At 32.0% G+C, this 15,321-nt stretch overlaps 1 protein-coding gene across 1 annotated transcript; it reads right to left on the bottom strand.

The window, feature by feature from the left end:
- Positions 1-979: 979 nt before the first annotated feature.
- LOC146957346 (rhodanese-like domain protein) lies at positions 980-10,233 on the bottom strand. The gene is made up of 9 exons (XM_085735971.1): positions 9,986-10,233; positions 9,734-9,898; positions 9,549-9,654; positions 8,508-8,688; positions 8,249-8,330; positions 7,888-7,970; positions 3,298-3,430; positions 2,439-2,604; positions 980-2,228 (listed from the first exon to the last, which is right to left on the bottom strand). Exons 1-9 carry the CDS (start codon positions 10,145-10,147, stop codon positions 1,468-1,470), a joined length of 1,839 nt encoding a protein of 612 aa, XP_085592097.1. The 5' UTR covers positions 10,148-10,233; the 3' UTR covers positions 980-1,467.
- Between the last annotated feature and the right edge of the window lie 5,088 nt (positions 10,234-15,321).

Below are 15,321 nucleotides of genomic sequence, written 5' to 3'. Positions count from 1 at the left end.
CAATGTTTCTTTTGGATATAGTATAACATTGATGATGCTCTTTTTATGATATATTGTGTATGTAATTGACTAATCATCACTCTCTTAATCGTCAATATTATTTATATTTATGTTAATGTGCTATGAGCTTATGACTGGTTTCTTTTGTTTGTTAATATATTTGCATATTAAAAAAAAGGTTATAATTATATTGTACATTTAATTATATAATTTTTTTTATTAATGTATCACAGCCATATCTATCTTGATTCTTGAAATTTTTCCGTATCGGTGCAGTATCGTATCCGTATCGTATCTCGTATCCGGGCTTCACAGTTCTCTACATAATCACTCTCTAAAAAAATTCAAAAATTTCTCTATTTTTGCCTCTAATCTTATCCCTCTAAAACTCTCCCCTCTCTTCTCCTTTAAACTCTCAAACATAACCCAACGCTTCCTCGCTCTCCTCTTATAACTAGAGCCACGGATATTACAATGTTGTAACATAGTTGGATCTTTCTCACAACAATATAAAAACCTTTCTTATAAAAACCAAAACTATATAATAGTTTTATGGGTCTTGCTAATGAGTGTCCTCATAGCACTCTTTAAAATTTAAAGTATGAAAATATTTTTTAAAAACTCAAATTCTATAATTTTCAATGTATTGAATACACAAATTTTCATAAAAACATACTTTTTAAGGTCCTTAAGAAGTGTCCCGAGGGCACTTGTAACCATTTCCCCAGTTTTATTCGGAGGCAAGTACACTAAATTGTTCATTCCCTTGCAAAGGTTTTAGCTTCAAAAAAATTTATTCCAATCCAACCGTCTTTTTTTTTAAAAAAAATGATTATTCTAATCCAACCTATACTGCAGATTTTATTAATTTGAAAATGAGATAAGATTGTTTCTGTCAGAATACTTAGACTTTGAAAGTAGGCGATTTAATATGTAATTTTCGTGTTTTTTTGTCTTGTAATCTTACCTTCATAAGAAATACAGTAATTCAAATACTTGATTCATGATAAGCAAATAAATATCTAATGTTCATGCCACCAAGTAGGTGCTTACTGAGACAAGAGACACGGAGGGGTTTTATGTAGAATGCCATACAATTGACAGCATTCTTGACGTCCATTAGTGTCACAAAGGCCGTGATTTCCAAGCAAGAAAAGACAAGAATAAACATGATAAATAGATTCAAGGCAATGTGGCAAACCACAACTCTGCCCCTAGATGAAGTGATGAACGGCTGTGTGTGCATCCTCTGCCATTCTATAAAACACAGCATTCTTAACAATCATCTGTTTGATCGTACTGCTCATTGCACACTTGTGAAATATAATCAAGATTTGTGTCCTCAACTAGATTTAAATTAGGCGATTGCATTACCATAGGGCATTGAACAAATTTTGTACGAAGAACATATGAAACTTATGTAGCAACGTGTAAATTTTGAATAGTACCAAAAACTTGAGTTTTTTGCTAGACCTCTTGCAGAAATTGCCCAAGGAAAGCCTTGATCTCGTCAATATATGGGGATCGGGTAGGAATTATATGACCACAGTCATGTTCAACGATCACAGAACAACCGCCATCATATAGAGAGGCAAGTTCCTTGCTTACTTGGTTGGCTATCTGTCTGTCCTGACCATGTTCGTTACCAAAAATATGAAGAGAAGGACACTTGATAGGGCTACACTCCATTTCCTTCATATGGAGAGCAAAGCCTGAACATAAAACTACAAATTTGAAGTCCATTTTACCTTTTAGCTTCTCTTGTTGTGCAGAGATTACAGCAGTCATTGCTGCTCCCTGTGAAAATCCCAAGATTCCATCGAATGGCCCTTCTTGGGAGAACACATTCTCTAAGTGTGATAGTGAAATGTCATATCCAGCCGTTTGCTGCTGGTATTGAAGTGGATCAAATGGACCATCTGCTAACTTCCAATCAACACCATTACTTCCATCAAAATTGGGTGCCAAAAACCATGCGAACTTCTTCTTGCATTTCTCCATAGGTGGAGGAGGACTAGCTGGTAAAGAGGATGATGCACCATTGACATGGGGCACTGGTACAGGTGTTTGATAAATGAAGGGCACCTCATGAGGTGCGTCTACAAAAACAAATTCAGCAATTTTCTTGAGTTTTTTGGCTAACGAGGCTGTTCTTCCCTTAAAACTGGAAGCATTCTGCCGAAACCCGTGCAAGCATAAGATTCTCAGTTTTCTTGTGGTTCTTACGTCTGAAACATTATTCATCAGGATGTTAGGAATTGCACACTTCTGGTAAATTATAGACGGGTTTTCAATTTCCAACATTTCAGATTTTAGGAGACTTGAAAATTTTCAGAGTACACTGCGACAATTGTAAAATTCACAATCAGTAAAATTTGATTAAAAAGAAGGCATATGTAAGCAGGATCTTAAAAAGAAACATGGATCACATACCTTACCATCTCCCCTAAGCACTTGAGGCAAGAACATAGTATCTGAAGAAAAATTCTGGAACTCATCACCTTCCAGTGATTTTTTTGAATCATCATTTTCAATTAACTGCTTTGACCCAACAGCCTTGCCCTGTTTTTGGCATAGCTCACAAACGTACAGTGCAGATGCATTCTGGTAGACCACAAAAACATCAGAAGCAAGAAATCAACAAACAAAAGCGCAGAAAATAGAAAAGCAAAAGATCTAAGTAAAAATATTAGAGGTAAGAAGGGATGTATTTTATAGGTTAGAAATTCAGGATTAGGAACAAAGTTAAACCAAGTATTCAGGTGCCAAGTTTCCACATAAATGTTATTCGAATGCAAGCATGATTGATGCTCAATTTTGCTTGGGGCATATGCAAACCTCTTGTTGAGAAAAAATCAACTTTTTCCTGATAGAAAACTTAAACTCTTGATGATGATGATGATTATAATTTTTATCTTTTTTTTCAAAAATTGAGTATTATTATTATCTAGAACCAATTACTAGCAAACCAGTTCAAAAGCAACACTTGAGTTAGGCTGGTTGGCAACAAACAACATCAGAACCAAGCTCTTAGCTAGAACTTCATGGGAACTTCATGAATTGTTGTATGTAACAACACAAAACAATTCTTAGTTTAGTTCTCCAAAACAACAGTATGTTTGAGACCACTAGATGTCTAGATTCGGTATATATTTTCATAACATATTAACAAATGTATCAACAATTTGCTTCTATTTCCTTTTACATTTTCCCCCTCCTACTGACTCCTTTAGAATGGTACGAGCTTGAAAGGTACACAAACAAAAGTGGTGGCACGGAATACATATCATATCATACCTGACAACTATGACAAACCAAGACAAGCATTCTGCAATAAGTACATCGACAACGTGAAGAGTAATCATCAAAGGAACATTGACAAATAAGACAGCTACCAATTGTACTGGCATCTGAACCTCCAACTGATATGCTACAGTCATAGAAGAAATGAAATAAGGATTAATATTATCCAATTGTTGTAAAACTACCCATACAATGTAGACCAGCTTTCAAGATTATTCACTACTAGATAATCTCAGTAGTGTACATAGATAAAGAATCCACCATTGGTAATACAATATTTTCTTTCAACAGTTTGGTAATTTGAATGATATGTAATATATAGGACCAAGTTGAATAACCAACTCATGAATTCAATTTAGGCCTGTTTGGATAAACAACTTAATTTGCAGCTTAAAGCAAAAGCACTTATCATGATAAGTGTTTATGTATAAGGTATTTCTATAACACAAGATAAAATAGTGTTAGATTGTTTTCGTATTTCATAAGCTATCTTGAAGAGCTTATGAAAATAAGCTGAAAACAGCTTATGAACATGTCATAAGTTCTGTTCATAAGTCTTCCCAAACAGTCTCACAAGTGTTTATGCCAGTATATAAGCTCAAATAAGTCAAACCAAACAGACCCCCTGGTCATATAAGGTTAACCGCAACATCAGTCCAAAAACAATTGTGGTTATGGAGTGTCAGAGACCCATAGCTTAAAAAATTTCAATTGCAGACCTTTGCCTTAATGTAATATCAATATCAATATTCCAATCCTGACAGAATTACAAATTATACATACAGATTCATACCTAAAAGAAATTAGAGAATCTTTATACTAACAATTTAGAGTTTTTAGAAATAGCCTATTCCAAAATCCTCTCCTCTAAAGATGTCCATATCATCATATTCCTACTTGGCATTTGTTCCAAAAATCTCTCCTAATTTTTTAATACAAGCTTAATAATTATAATTATTATTAAAAACCGTTTTTTATTTAACATTAAATTGTACATTTTTTTTGAAGGAAACATTAAATTGTACATAAAATACATAGTTGGTTACAATCAAATAATTATTAATATAATTATTGTTTCAATTAAAATTTATATCTTACATTAAAAAATTGGTATGTTACAATCAAATAATTATTAATATAATTATTTTTTCAATTAAAATTTATATGTTACATTAAAAAATTGGTATGTTACAATCAAATAATTATTAATATAATTAGTATTAGATTAACATTTATACGGTACATTAAAATTTTGGTAGGTTACAAAATTATTATAAATAACTTGAATAAATTATATTTTGAATTTTGGTCCGTTACACTATGACATTAACCTACTAATTAAAAATTTAATTATAGTAATTAGTTTTTAAGGTTATATAATTAATTTTTATTCGTTACAAAATTATATTACTTAATATTAATAAGATATTATTAAATTTCAAATGTTATGAAGTTAATTTTTTGTAGGTTACATGAAATATAATATAATAGTTTAATGCACATTTTATAATATTAAATACGTTGATAATATTAATTTTAAAACGGTCAAATTATTAATTAATTGATATTAACCGTTATGGTACTATTTTTCTATATAAATAGTAGCGCTTTTGGATACGAGTACACAACAATCACAAAAAATAGTTCTTCTTTTTCTGTTATCTGGTTCTTTGATATCTATATTCTAAGTTATTTCAGTAATTTTTTCTATGTAAAGAAAAATGTCTACGAAACACGACTTCATCTCTGATGTTTCGCCAAGAAAACAATCGTGGACATTGGTTGTGAGAGTTGTTCGTGCTTGGTTTGTTTAAGACTACAAGAATAAAAAACTATCATTTTCCATCATTTTAAATGTACTCTTTTTGGAGAGTATGTCGAGGAACTGAACTCTTTTCTATCGTCCTGTGAATCTCAAAATGCTGTTGCAGCCATTATGTTGGCAAAAAATAAATTGTTTCAAGGTGATAATTTATTACTCGCAATTGTGATTGTTTGTTTATACGTGTACACACACACACACACACACACACACTTGAATGATATACTTTTGTATCTTAATGATAGGAAAACCAGCATTGCAAAATGCATTTTCTTCCACTAGAATCACCTTCGATCCTGAAATTGATGAAACAAAGGAACTAAGGAAAATGTGTGTGTATATATATATATATATATATATATATATATATATATATATATATATATTAATATAACATTTTTATTAAATTATAATATTATTGACAAATATTTTTTATTACAGCTTTCTTAGAGCAAATACAAATTCTCCTGCATCGGGATTGATCCAGTTACCAGATTCTTCTCGCATGCATGTAAATGAGGAGTTTCTCAAACTTACTCCTAGGACCACTATCAAGAAGTTGAAGAATGTTAATAAGGTTATTTGTTTTATTAGTGATCTATTTTGATAAAGTTTGTACGCCTTTTAGTATAATGTTATTTTGTATGGTGATGCATGGCTCATCTTTTATTGTCTTGGGAACAATAAGTGAGATTATTGATGGGGATGGATGGTGGTACACTGCTTGCTCATGCAACAAAAAAGTGTATGCTGATTCTAACATGTACTTTTGTGAAAAGTGTGATCCTCATGTTGTGCATGTCACACCTAGGTATATGCTAACTTAAATTTGTTGAGATTTTTAATCAGCGTAAAGCGATATCCTTAAGTTTGTTATTAACACATCCAACTGTTTGATGCACGTTCAAAATCAAGATTCAAGTGGTTGATAATAGCGGAAGTGTACTTTTTATTTTATTTGATCGAGATGTTTCTGGATTGCTTAATAAATCATGTTCTGACATTATCGAGTCCAACAACATTGTCATATGTATTTTTTCAACCTATTTTATAATACAAAGCTCTAATATTTACTTTGGAAATGTATAATTGTACACAAATAATAATAACAAATGTATGACACTTATATTCTTATGATATTTTGGCAGGGTGATCCATCTCATGATTTACCCAATGAGATTGCACAATTGGTTGGTACAGAGTTATTATTTAAGGTTGATGTGAGTGTTAGATTCAACTCTAGGTATGAGACTAGCTATCGTTATCGTGTTATGAAGCTTAGCAACGATCCAAACATCCTTTTAAAGTTTTAAAAAGTTGAGACACTCTAGGTATCATAACATTCTAACTGTTTGAAACAATTTTTGTGGACATTAGTTTGCTTAATGTAATACAAAATTGTAATTTTTATTGTTTGTGTGCATGTTTAAACAAATAGGATGATTTGGTTGAACCTGCAATTCATAGCCAGTATGCTTCGAAGACAGTTTGTCTCGAGAAAGACAATGTTGTCATGGTATTTAATAACTATTTGAAGTTTATTTTATTTGATTTTTTGGAAGAAAAGTAAATGACAATTGTGATTATAATATATACTTATTTTACTATAAATTGACATATTTTTTATTAAAGGACTTAATGGACAAGTTTTCTTAAACAAGTCACACAACTCCATCATCTATGGACCCGAAAGGTGTTATTTAATTGGATTGTGAATCATTTGCACCTCCTAAGAAGATAATCTTACCAACTAATGAAGATTGTGGAACAACTGACGCAATTGTTCAACCGGTTAAAAAGATTGTGAAGATTGAGAAATAATGTCTTCAAGTGACTTTGTTTTATCGCGTTCAAGTTGTTTGTCCATTATGTCAATGTTCCATGTCTGTTCTTAACGTACCAAAATAAGGTCCATGTCATTGACAATGGAATTACTATTTTCAATTGAATAAATCAACATTGTTCCACGTATTGACCCTTCAATAAAAAAAAAATTCAATTTTCATATTAATTTACAATTTACTTGTGTCTTAAACTTTACATAAATTCTAAAATATATATAAAAATTAAAGACCGTTTTTTATTTCTACCTTCTAGGCCAGATATGTAACTCAAGACCACCAAAGCAATCTTGACCCAAAATATTCATTTTGTCAAAAGACCCGCACTAAGACCTCGAACCACCAAGTGAGAACGACGACACCGTGTTGTGAAACAAGTCACGGGGTGCAGCACCAGTGACTATGAACGAGCCCAAATCGACCGGCGGCAACGTGGGCACCAAATCGACTCTATCCTCATCTGTGAAGTGGTGCAACAGTGAAGCGACCACACCACTCACACGACAACTAAATGATGACCTTGAAGGAGAGGACACAACATGGAAAGTAGTGGACGACGGCTAGGGTTTTGTGTTTGAGAGAGACGAGTGAAAAAAGAGAACTCCCATAATATATTAATTATTCATAGTGTTTTTATATTTTAAGCATAATTGTAGTTTTGCCCACTATTTTATCATTCTCACAAAAATAATTATATCTTTATAAATTTTAACTTTTTAATTCTCAATAAACGATGATTTATTCTTTCAATTTTAAATATGAGGATAAAGTCTTGCATAATGTCAAAATTCTGGAATGAAATCAAACTAAAAAAATCAAATAATATCTAAAAAACTTATTTATGTGTAAAATTCATTAAAAAAATTTAAATAAAATGTATCCCGTGCTTGGCACGGGACGTTACACTAGTTAAAGACATACCGGTGATCAAAAACAAAATTCTTTCCTTTGAAATAACCACCATCTGGGAATTGCTCCAAATACCGTTGTATACCACCAAATAACTGCAATTAATGAAAAAAAATTACAAAAAATACTGGCCATCAGCAGGAAGACACTCTTGACCGTGTTTGCCAACAAGTTTTTATACAAAAGAATACACTACCACAAGATTGCAACACTCGACTGTTATATCAAGGTCGTTACATGACTGACAGTGAGTTTGTTATCATTCATTTGTTTCTAAATGCAGTTTCACTATAAAGTATGAACATAAACTAACCAATGGCAATTAATCAAAACTTCTTCTTGCTTTCAAACAAGGGGCGGAAAGGGAGTTAACCTGAAACACATTCTCAAACCCAGCACCTTTTGACCTTATATATGCTGATGCCATTTCACACCTGATTCCACCAGTACAATACCTGTAACCAACAAGAGAAATTGCACACCATAAGTAATTATAGGTTACTCAAGTACTAGAATGAATAGTGCCATGGAAAATACTACTCCTCAATCACTAATTACATATTTACTAAATCATATTAAAAATAAGAAAACTAACTTTAAACTAAAATGTTTAAAAGGAAGAACTAACTCACATGAGAATATTTTTGCCTTTCAACTGCTCACCCCTATCATCTATCCATGACGAAAAATCGCTGTACTGCCGAACTTGAGGATCCAAGGTTTCAACATTTGGTGCATGAAATTTCCCAATTCTTGTTTCATACAAATTCCTTGCATCAAGTAAAACAAGGCTGTTTTCTGGACTCACATTATCTACAAAAAGGGCGTAATCATAAAAAATAATGTTTAGATTTCAAAACCAACTCTCCAGTCCAAGTAATACAACCAAATGCTGTAGTGTCTAGACAGTGATAACAAATGGGAGGATTGGAATAAACGTGGCAAAACAGTAGAAGTGACAAAACACAGGACCCTGTTTGAAATGGCTCATTTGAGCTTGTCTACAGGTATAAGCACTTGTGAGACTAATTGGAGAGCTTGTAGAAACAGCTTATGACATGCTTATGAGCTCTTTTCAGCTTATTTCCTTAAACTCTCTTGAATGGCTTATGAAAATAGTGTAAAGCTTACATAAAACAGTTTCATTTTATTTCATCTTTTATTATAGAAATAGTTTATACATAAGCACCAATATGATAATTGCTTATAGCATAAGCTGAATTAAGTTGTTTATCCAAACACGGCCAAAGTAAAATAAAACAATATAATAGATTGCAACAACAACAACTAAGCTGTATTCCACTAAGTGGGGTTACTTACATGGATCAAACGACATCATAATGTTCTATCTTATATATATCTCTATCCAACTCATTAATCTCTAGATTTTTTCTTAATAGTTTTTCCAGGTCTTCCTTGCCACTAATAATTTGACTACCCTCCATTTGATCTACTCTTCTTACTATAGAATCTAAAGGCATTCTCTTTCCATGTTGAAACCACTTAGGTCGAGTTTCCACCATCTTTTCTACGATAGGCGCCGCCCCAACTCTCTTTCTAATGTTGTAATTTCTAAATTTCTAATCATATCATGTCTAGTCTTACCACACATCGTAACATCATCGTTAAAATACATAAATCAATTGTATTTATGTCAAGTTACAGAAACTTACTAGCATTGTGAATGGTAGAATGGAACTCAAGTGCAGATAAATGTCTTCCAGCATTTGATATTTCTGGTGACTTCAATAATGGATGAGAACTCAAAGTAACCAGTTCCTACAAACACATCAATAGTAAGTATATAAGTACACAAATAAACATGGAGTAAAGCAAAAATCAATAAAATAATAACAACCTTAACGATTCGAATGGAGAGTGAAGTGAATCCACACTCCTTCGCAACATCGTCGTTTAACGGCTGATGACAAGTTGCAAGCTTGAAATCAGTCCCATCAAATAAGTTACTGTTGGCTTTGAGGTCTTGAATGTGTCGTTCCAAAGAGGATAAATTGCCACCAACCTGTTCAGATGAAAGGAGGTGAGAATGAATTTGAAATTAATGAAGATGATTAAGGAGAAGGAGAAGGGGGTGGGGGTTTGAATTTACGGTGACATTGACGCCGTTGGAAGAGAGACGAACGCGGCCGAGGAGGGAGAGGGAAGAGCAGTTGGAGCGGTAGAAAGTGAGGAGGTCGTTGAGGTTTGGAATATCGACATACTTGTAGTAGAGGAGAACGCCGTATTGGTTGGTGGTTTTGTCGTCGGACATGGTTTCCGGTGGATTTTGGAGTTCAGGGTTTATGGATCGCTTAGTTCTACAGCTGAGGGAGAGGCGGTGTCGTCATGTATAATTAGCTGAGTGGGTGTGTTTTATTCAAGTTATATTTCTAGTTCTCCTACTATAATCATGAAAATGCATATACCTACTTTTGTTACAAGTTTACTAAATTTTATTCCCGTATAAAATATTCCTGGGAATTTAAAAGTTTTCCCAAAGAAAATGGTGGGAATAAAGTTTTCATGGAGATGAGAATAAAATTATATGTAATTACCTATTATATTCCCTATTTTTAAGGTTCCTTGGAATATTATAATGTTAACCAAACATCTTTTTTCTGAATACCTTGAAATAAGATATCTTTATATTTCAAGGAATGTTATTCCTAGGAATAAATTTGCTACACTTGAAACAAACACACCCTAATATTTCAGCTCTGATTTTTACAAAATAAAATATTTAATGCCCATTTTAGAAAATTCAGACGAATGAAACACATTGAAAATACAACATATGTTTCGTTTTAATATTTTTTTATTTAAAATAACTGTTATTTTGAAACACATTGCCATTCATCTTGTGTGGTTTGCAATAATGAAATGACCTCAAAGATGAAATGCACATGTTTATGCACTGCAAGTTTGCCACCGATTGTTGGAAAGAGGCAAATTTATGGAGCAAGATAGAGTCGTACATGATGTCAAGTGGTAGATTTTCATCTATTATCTTTTCCATTAACGCTTGAAGTGGACAATCGTGCTAGATTTGTTGCTATTTTATGGAGTATTTGGCGCGCGCGTAATGCTTGTTTATGGGAGCAAAAACCTGTCAATGCACATGCATCTTGTGTCCTGGCCCTTGATACGGTTCATGATTACATGTGGTGTCACCGTCTCAACGATGATGTGGAGTCTGCTACTCCAGTTTGGTCTAAATCACAGATAGATTGGATCAAGTGTAACGTTGATTGTGCCCTTTTCGAAGTCGAAGGAAAATTTGGTGTTGGCATCTGTTTTTGAGACAGCCTTGGACATCTTATCCAAGTAAACTCTATGGTCTTTCCTTTTCTTACTACCGCAGCTGAGTGTGAAGCTACCGCTCTACAACAAGCCGTCCAAATTGCTCCTGACCTTGGCCTGAATCGGGTAGTATTCAAAAGTGATTGTCAACTAGTTGTGAATGCAGTCTTTAATAATAGCGCATATATGAATGAACTAGGAAGTTTACTCTCTAATTGTAGGACTTTGCTTTTATCTAATGCTAGTTATGCTCTAGCTTATGTTAGGAGACAAGCTAATATAGTCGCTCATTACCTTGCTCGAGCGTCTATATTACATTTTAATCCCAGTATTTTCTTGCATCCTCCCGATTGTATTCATTCTAATATTTTAGATGAAATGAAATGAGTTACCTTTCCTTAAAAAAAAATATCAATATAGTATTTATTGTTTTTTGCCACTAATATACTTTTATTTGTTAAATTTCACTTCATTAACTACAATTAACTTACTTACTCTATATTTCACTAATTTACATATTCCCTCCATCCTAAAATGTAAACAAAAACAACTCATTTTCTTTGTCACAAAATATAAGCAAGAAAGACAAACTTTTTTTTTTGGTCAAGAGAAAGATAAACTTTTATCCTATTTAATTTTGTTTTTTTAAAAAAACCATATTTTTCAAAAAACAAACTTTTGCTTATTCTCGTAAAATTAAATGCAAATTACATTCAATTTTCTCTCTCTTCCATTTTCTCCATAATCAATAGCCAATGAAAATTGTTTTTACATCTTTCCATGAAACTTATTTCAAAGAAAACACAAAAAACTATACTCCAAATTCTTATGTTTTAGTTTTTTTAATAAATGTGATTTGATTTTTTTTCCATACAGTTTGGGACGGAGGGAGTATTTTTAATATTCTCTCTCATAATAAATAAAGGTACATAAGAAATTTAGCTTCTAAGAGCATCTTCAATGATTCTCTTATTAAGATGTAGCTAAATTGTTAAAGTACCCGTACACTTCAATCAATTTTAAAAGGTAATGCCTAAAAAGAATTTATTCACTTCAATCCAACAACCTGTAAAAAATTGTTAAATGAGTCCCACTAATGATTTTACATTAGTATTCAAAAACAATTAATTTGTTTTCGCAAAATTTTTTAACAATTAAAAATTACAAAAGAAAAATGCTAATTTCATGGATTGCATTTTATTTAAAATGATGACAAGTTTCTTTTTTGACAGCATATGAAAAATAAAAAAAATTTCAAAATTAAAACATTAATTAATTTTAGTGACCATAACGCCCAAAACATTCCCAAATATGTTCCACGAAAAATTCATTGGATAAAATCATTGGTTTTTTTCACAAGGTTAAAATCTTTGGGAAAAAAATATAATAAATTATAACTTTGAGAGGAAATGTGAAGAATCGGTTACATTTGTATGTATGTGTGAGTGCGTAAGATCGGGAAAAAAAAGAAGGGTAAGATTTAGTATTTTGTTATCAAAAGAAAAATTTGAAGTAGCAATAAACGTCACAAGAAGGGGGGTTTGAATTGTGACCTTTTTAAAATTTATTCCTGAAACTTAAATAAGTATATAAGCTCAAGAAAATTTTTGGTTAGTGTTAAGTGAATGATAATTATAATATTAGGACTAGAGAACTCTCGATAATAAAATAAATAAAAGGATCAGAAAGTTCTGGAATAAAATACTGAAATAAATAAAGCAGTAAAGGACCAGAAAACTCTGGATATATAACTGAAATAAATAAAGCAGTAAAGGACCAGAGAACTTAGGAGATATTAAGAATAAGATAAAGAGGACCATAAAGTTCTGGATAATTATTAAGTAGTTGGTTAATTATTTAATTTTAGTTTAAGGACCAGAGTACTCTGGAAAATTAATATAGTTAGTTATTTGTTATATGTGAGGACAAGAAATTAAGAGATGAGAGAAGAGAGAGAACAACAAGAGTTTTATCCTGGTTCGCCTAACCGGCTACGTCCAGACCCCACACTACGTGTGAGATTATCCATTATAGTATCCTGCTATCAGAAACTTCTGAATAGCACTATAATATGTTGATCACACCAGATCAGTCCGCTACACTCTGTATTATCAACCTCAGCAGGCTTCTACGATTCTTGATCACACAAGAAAAGTTTTATCTCAAACTATTAAGCCCAATAGACTTGAGATCTAGTTACAATTTGTATGGTGGTGGGTGTTTGTAGAATATGGTATCTCACTTGGAGATTTCTAAAGTATCTCACGTAGAGATTTCAAAATAATATCTCAAAGAGATATTTTAAATAATATCCCAACTTGGAGATATTATCAATACAAACTTTCAGATATATCTTAGCTACAAGAGAAGAAAAATATTTGAAGCTTGCTTTGTTGTTGTTGAAGAGCTTTATGAATACTTCTTTGAATATTCACGTGAATGAGAGAATTGAATTCTTTGTGTGTAAGCTCTTAAGAATTGCCTTGCTATGTGCTTGTATTTATAGAGGCTTGTTTCTTTGAAGCTCACTTGAAATGTACATGAACATACAGTTGTTAGGCTTGTACGAAAAAACAGCCCATGTGCTCTTGCTTTTGTTGCTTGATGCACAAGTGTTGCAAAAAATGTGTTATTCCAAGTGAAGAATGTTCTGAAGAACATTCTCTTCTTTCTAGCCATTTGAGACAGCCCACGTGAGGTTGTAGTACAGTTGTGTATGAGTTGTAATTGGTTGTGATCGAATGACATCATCCTTATCCATATTTGTAGTTTCACCATAATGTTTTCAAGAACATTATTTCTTTGTAAAACAATTTTGTTCTTCTTTCTTTAAGGCACGTGCTTTTCCAATTCATTTTTAAATGCAATGGCCTTTATGTAATCATTTGATATTCCTTCCATTTATGTCATATATCCAGAGTATCTTCTTTTGGTGAGACATAGAGAATATTTTGCTTCTTGAATTTGTTCTAAAAAGTCCAATTATGTCCTTTTGCTTAATTGCTTTGATAAGGACGTTTTTAACTTGTCTTGTGAGCAAAAAACCTTCTTCTTATATTAAGAATATTCTCATGAAACATTTCTCACAAAATTCATTAGTAGATAACAAGTTAAAAAACAAGTATTAAATGTTTGTAATCTTTAAAACATCAAATAAGGATTTTGTCCTCAACAAGATTCAAGTAACATTAAAAACTTTTTGGGATTTGTGGTAAAAAAAATAAAATTTATTTACCACCAAAGATCCAAAAACAAGTATACTTAAAACTAATACCTCCTCAATTGTTGCCTCTCCCCCTGTGCACTAAAGAGTATCTTCACTTTGGCAAGTATGTGCATATATAAGTTGTCAGACATATGTACACAATAAAAAATTTATTAAAACATTCAATCAAGCACTTTGAATATAAAATACATAACATTGTTTCTTTGTGTTATTTCAACTTTTAGGGTATGTTTGGATGATCAAAGAAAGTAAGAGGAAAGATAGTGAGAGGAAAGATTGCTGAAGGAATGAAAGTGGATAGAAAGTGAATGGAAAGTGAGATGATTTTTTTAGTTGTTTGATACAAATGAAAGTGAGAAGAAACTGAAAGGAAATAAAGATATATATACATATCAAATGACAAAAATGCCCTGCATTGAAATGAAATAGTATAAATTAGTGATTTTCCCTTTAAAAAAAATAAAATAGTGATTTTCATAAACAAAAGGACGATATTGGCTAAAAAAGTAACAGTATGAAATTAAATAAATTTTAAACAATAGGTGCCTTGAAATTGACGTGAATGAATTTTTAGCAAATAAGCATGTGTGGATATACTTCAAAAAGTGAGGGCCATATTGTCATTTTACCACATTAGATTCTTGTTTCATGCTTTCTTCTTATTTTATGGTCTGTTTGTTTCAACTGATGGAGGAAGGAAAGATTGTGAGTGGAAAGAAAGAAAGTGGAAAGGAGAGGTTTCCATTGTTTGGAATACCATAGAAAGACATAGGAAAGAAGAATATTGATGGGCCCCACACCTGAAATTGTTTCCGCACTGGTTAGAGCAGAAAGTGGGGGAGAAACTCATTCATATGATGAAAAGTCATAAATACCCTTGTTTTATTACTTTTATAAATGTTTATCATCTTCTTCTTTTT

The sequence above is a fragment of the Medicago sativa genome, chromosome 1 (assembly GCF_051527215.1).
Source record: "Medicago sativa cultivar Bolivia chromosome 1, Bolivia_mono, whole genome shotgun sequence".
In the NCBI taxonomy this organism is placed as follows: Eukaryota; Viridiplantae; Streptophyta; class Magnoliopsida; order Fabales; family Fabaceae; genus Medicago; species Medicago sativa.
The sequence above is the reverse complement of the archived record's forward strand: the minus strand, read 5'-3'. Positions and strand labels throughout refer to the sequence as shown.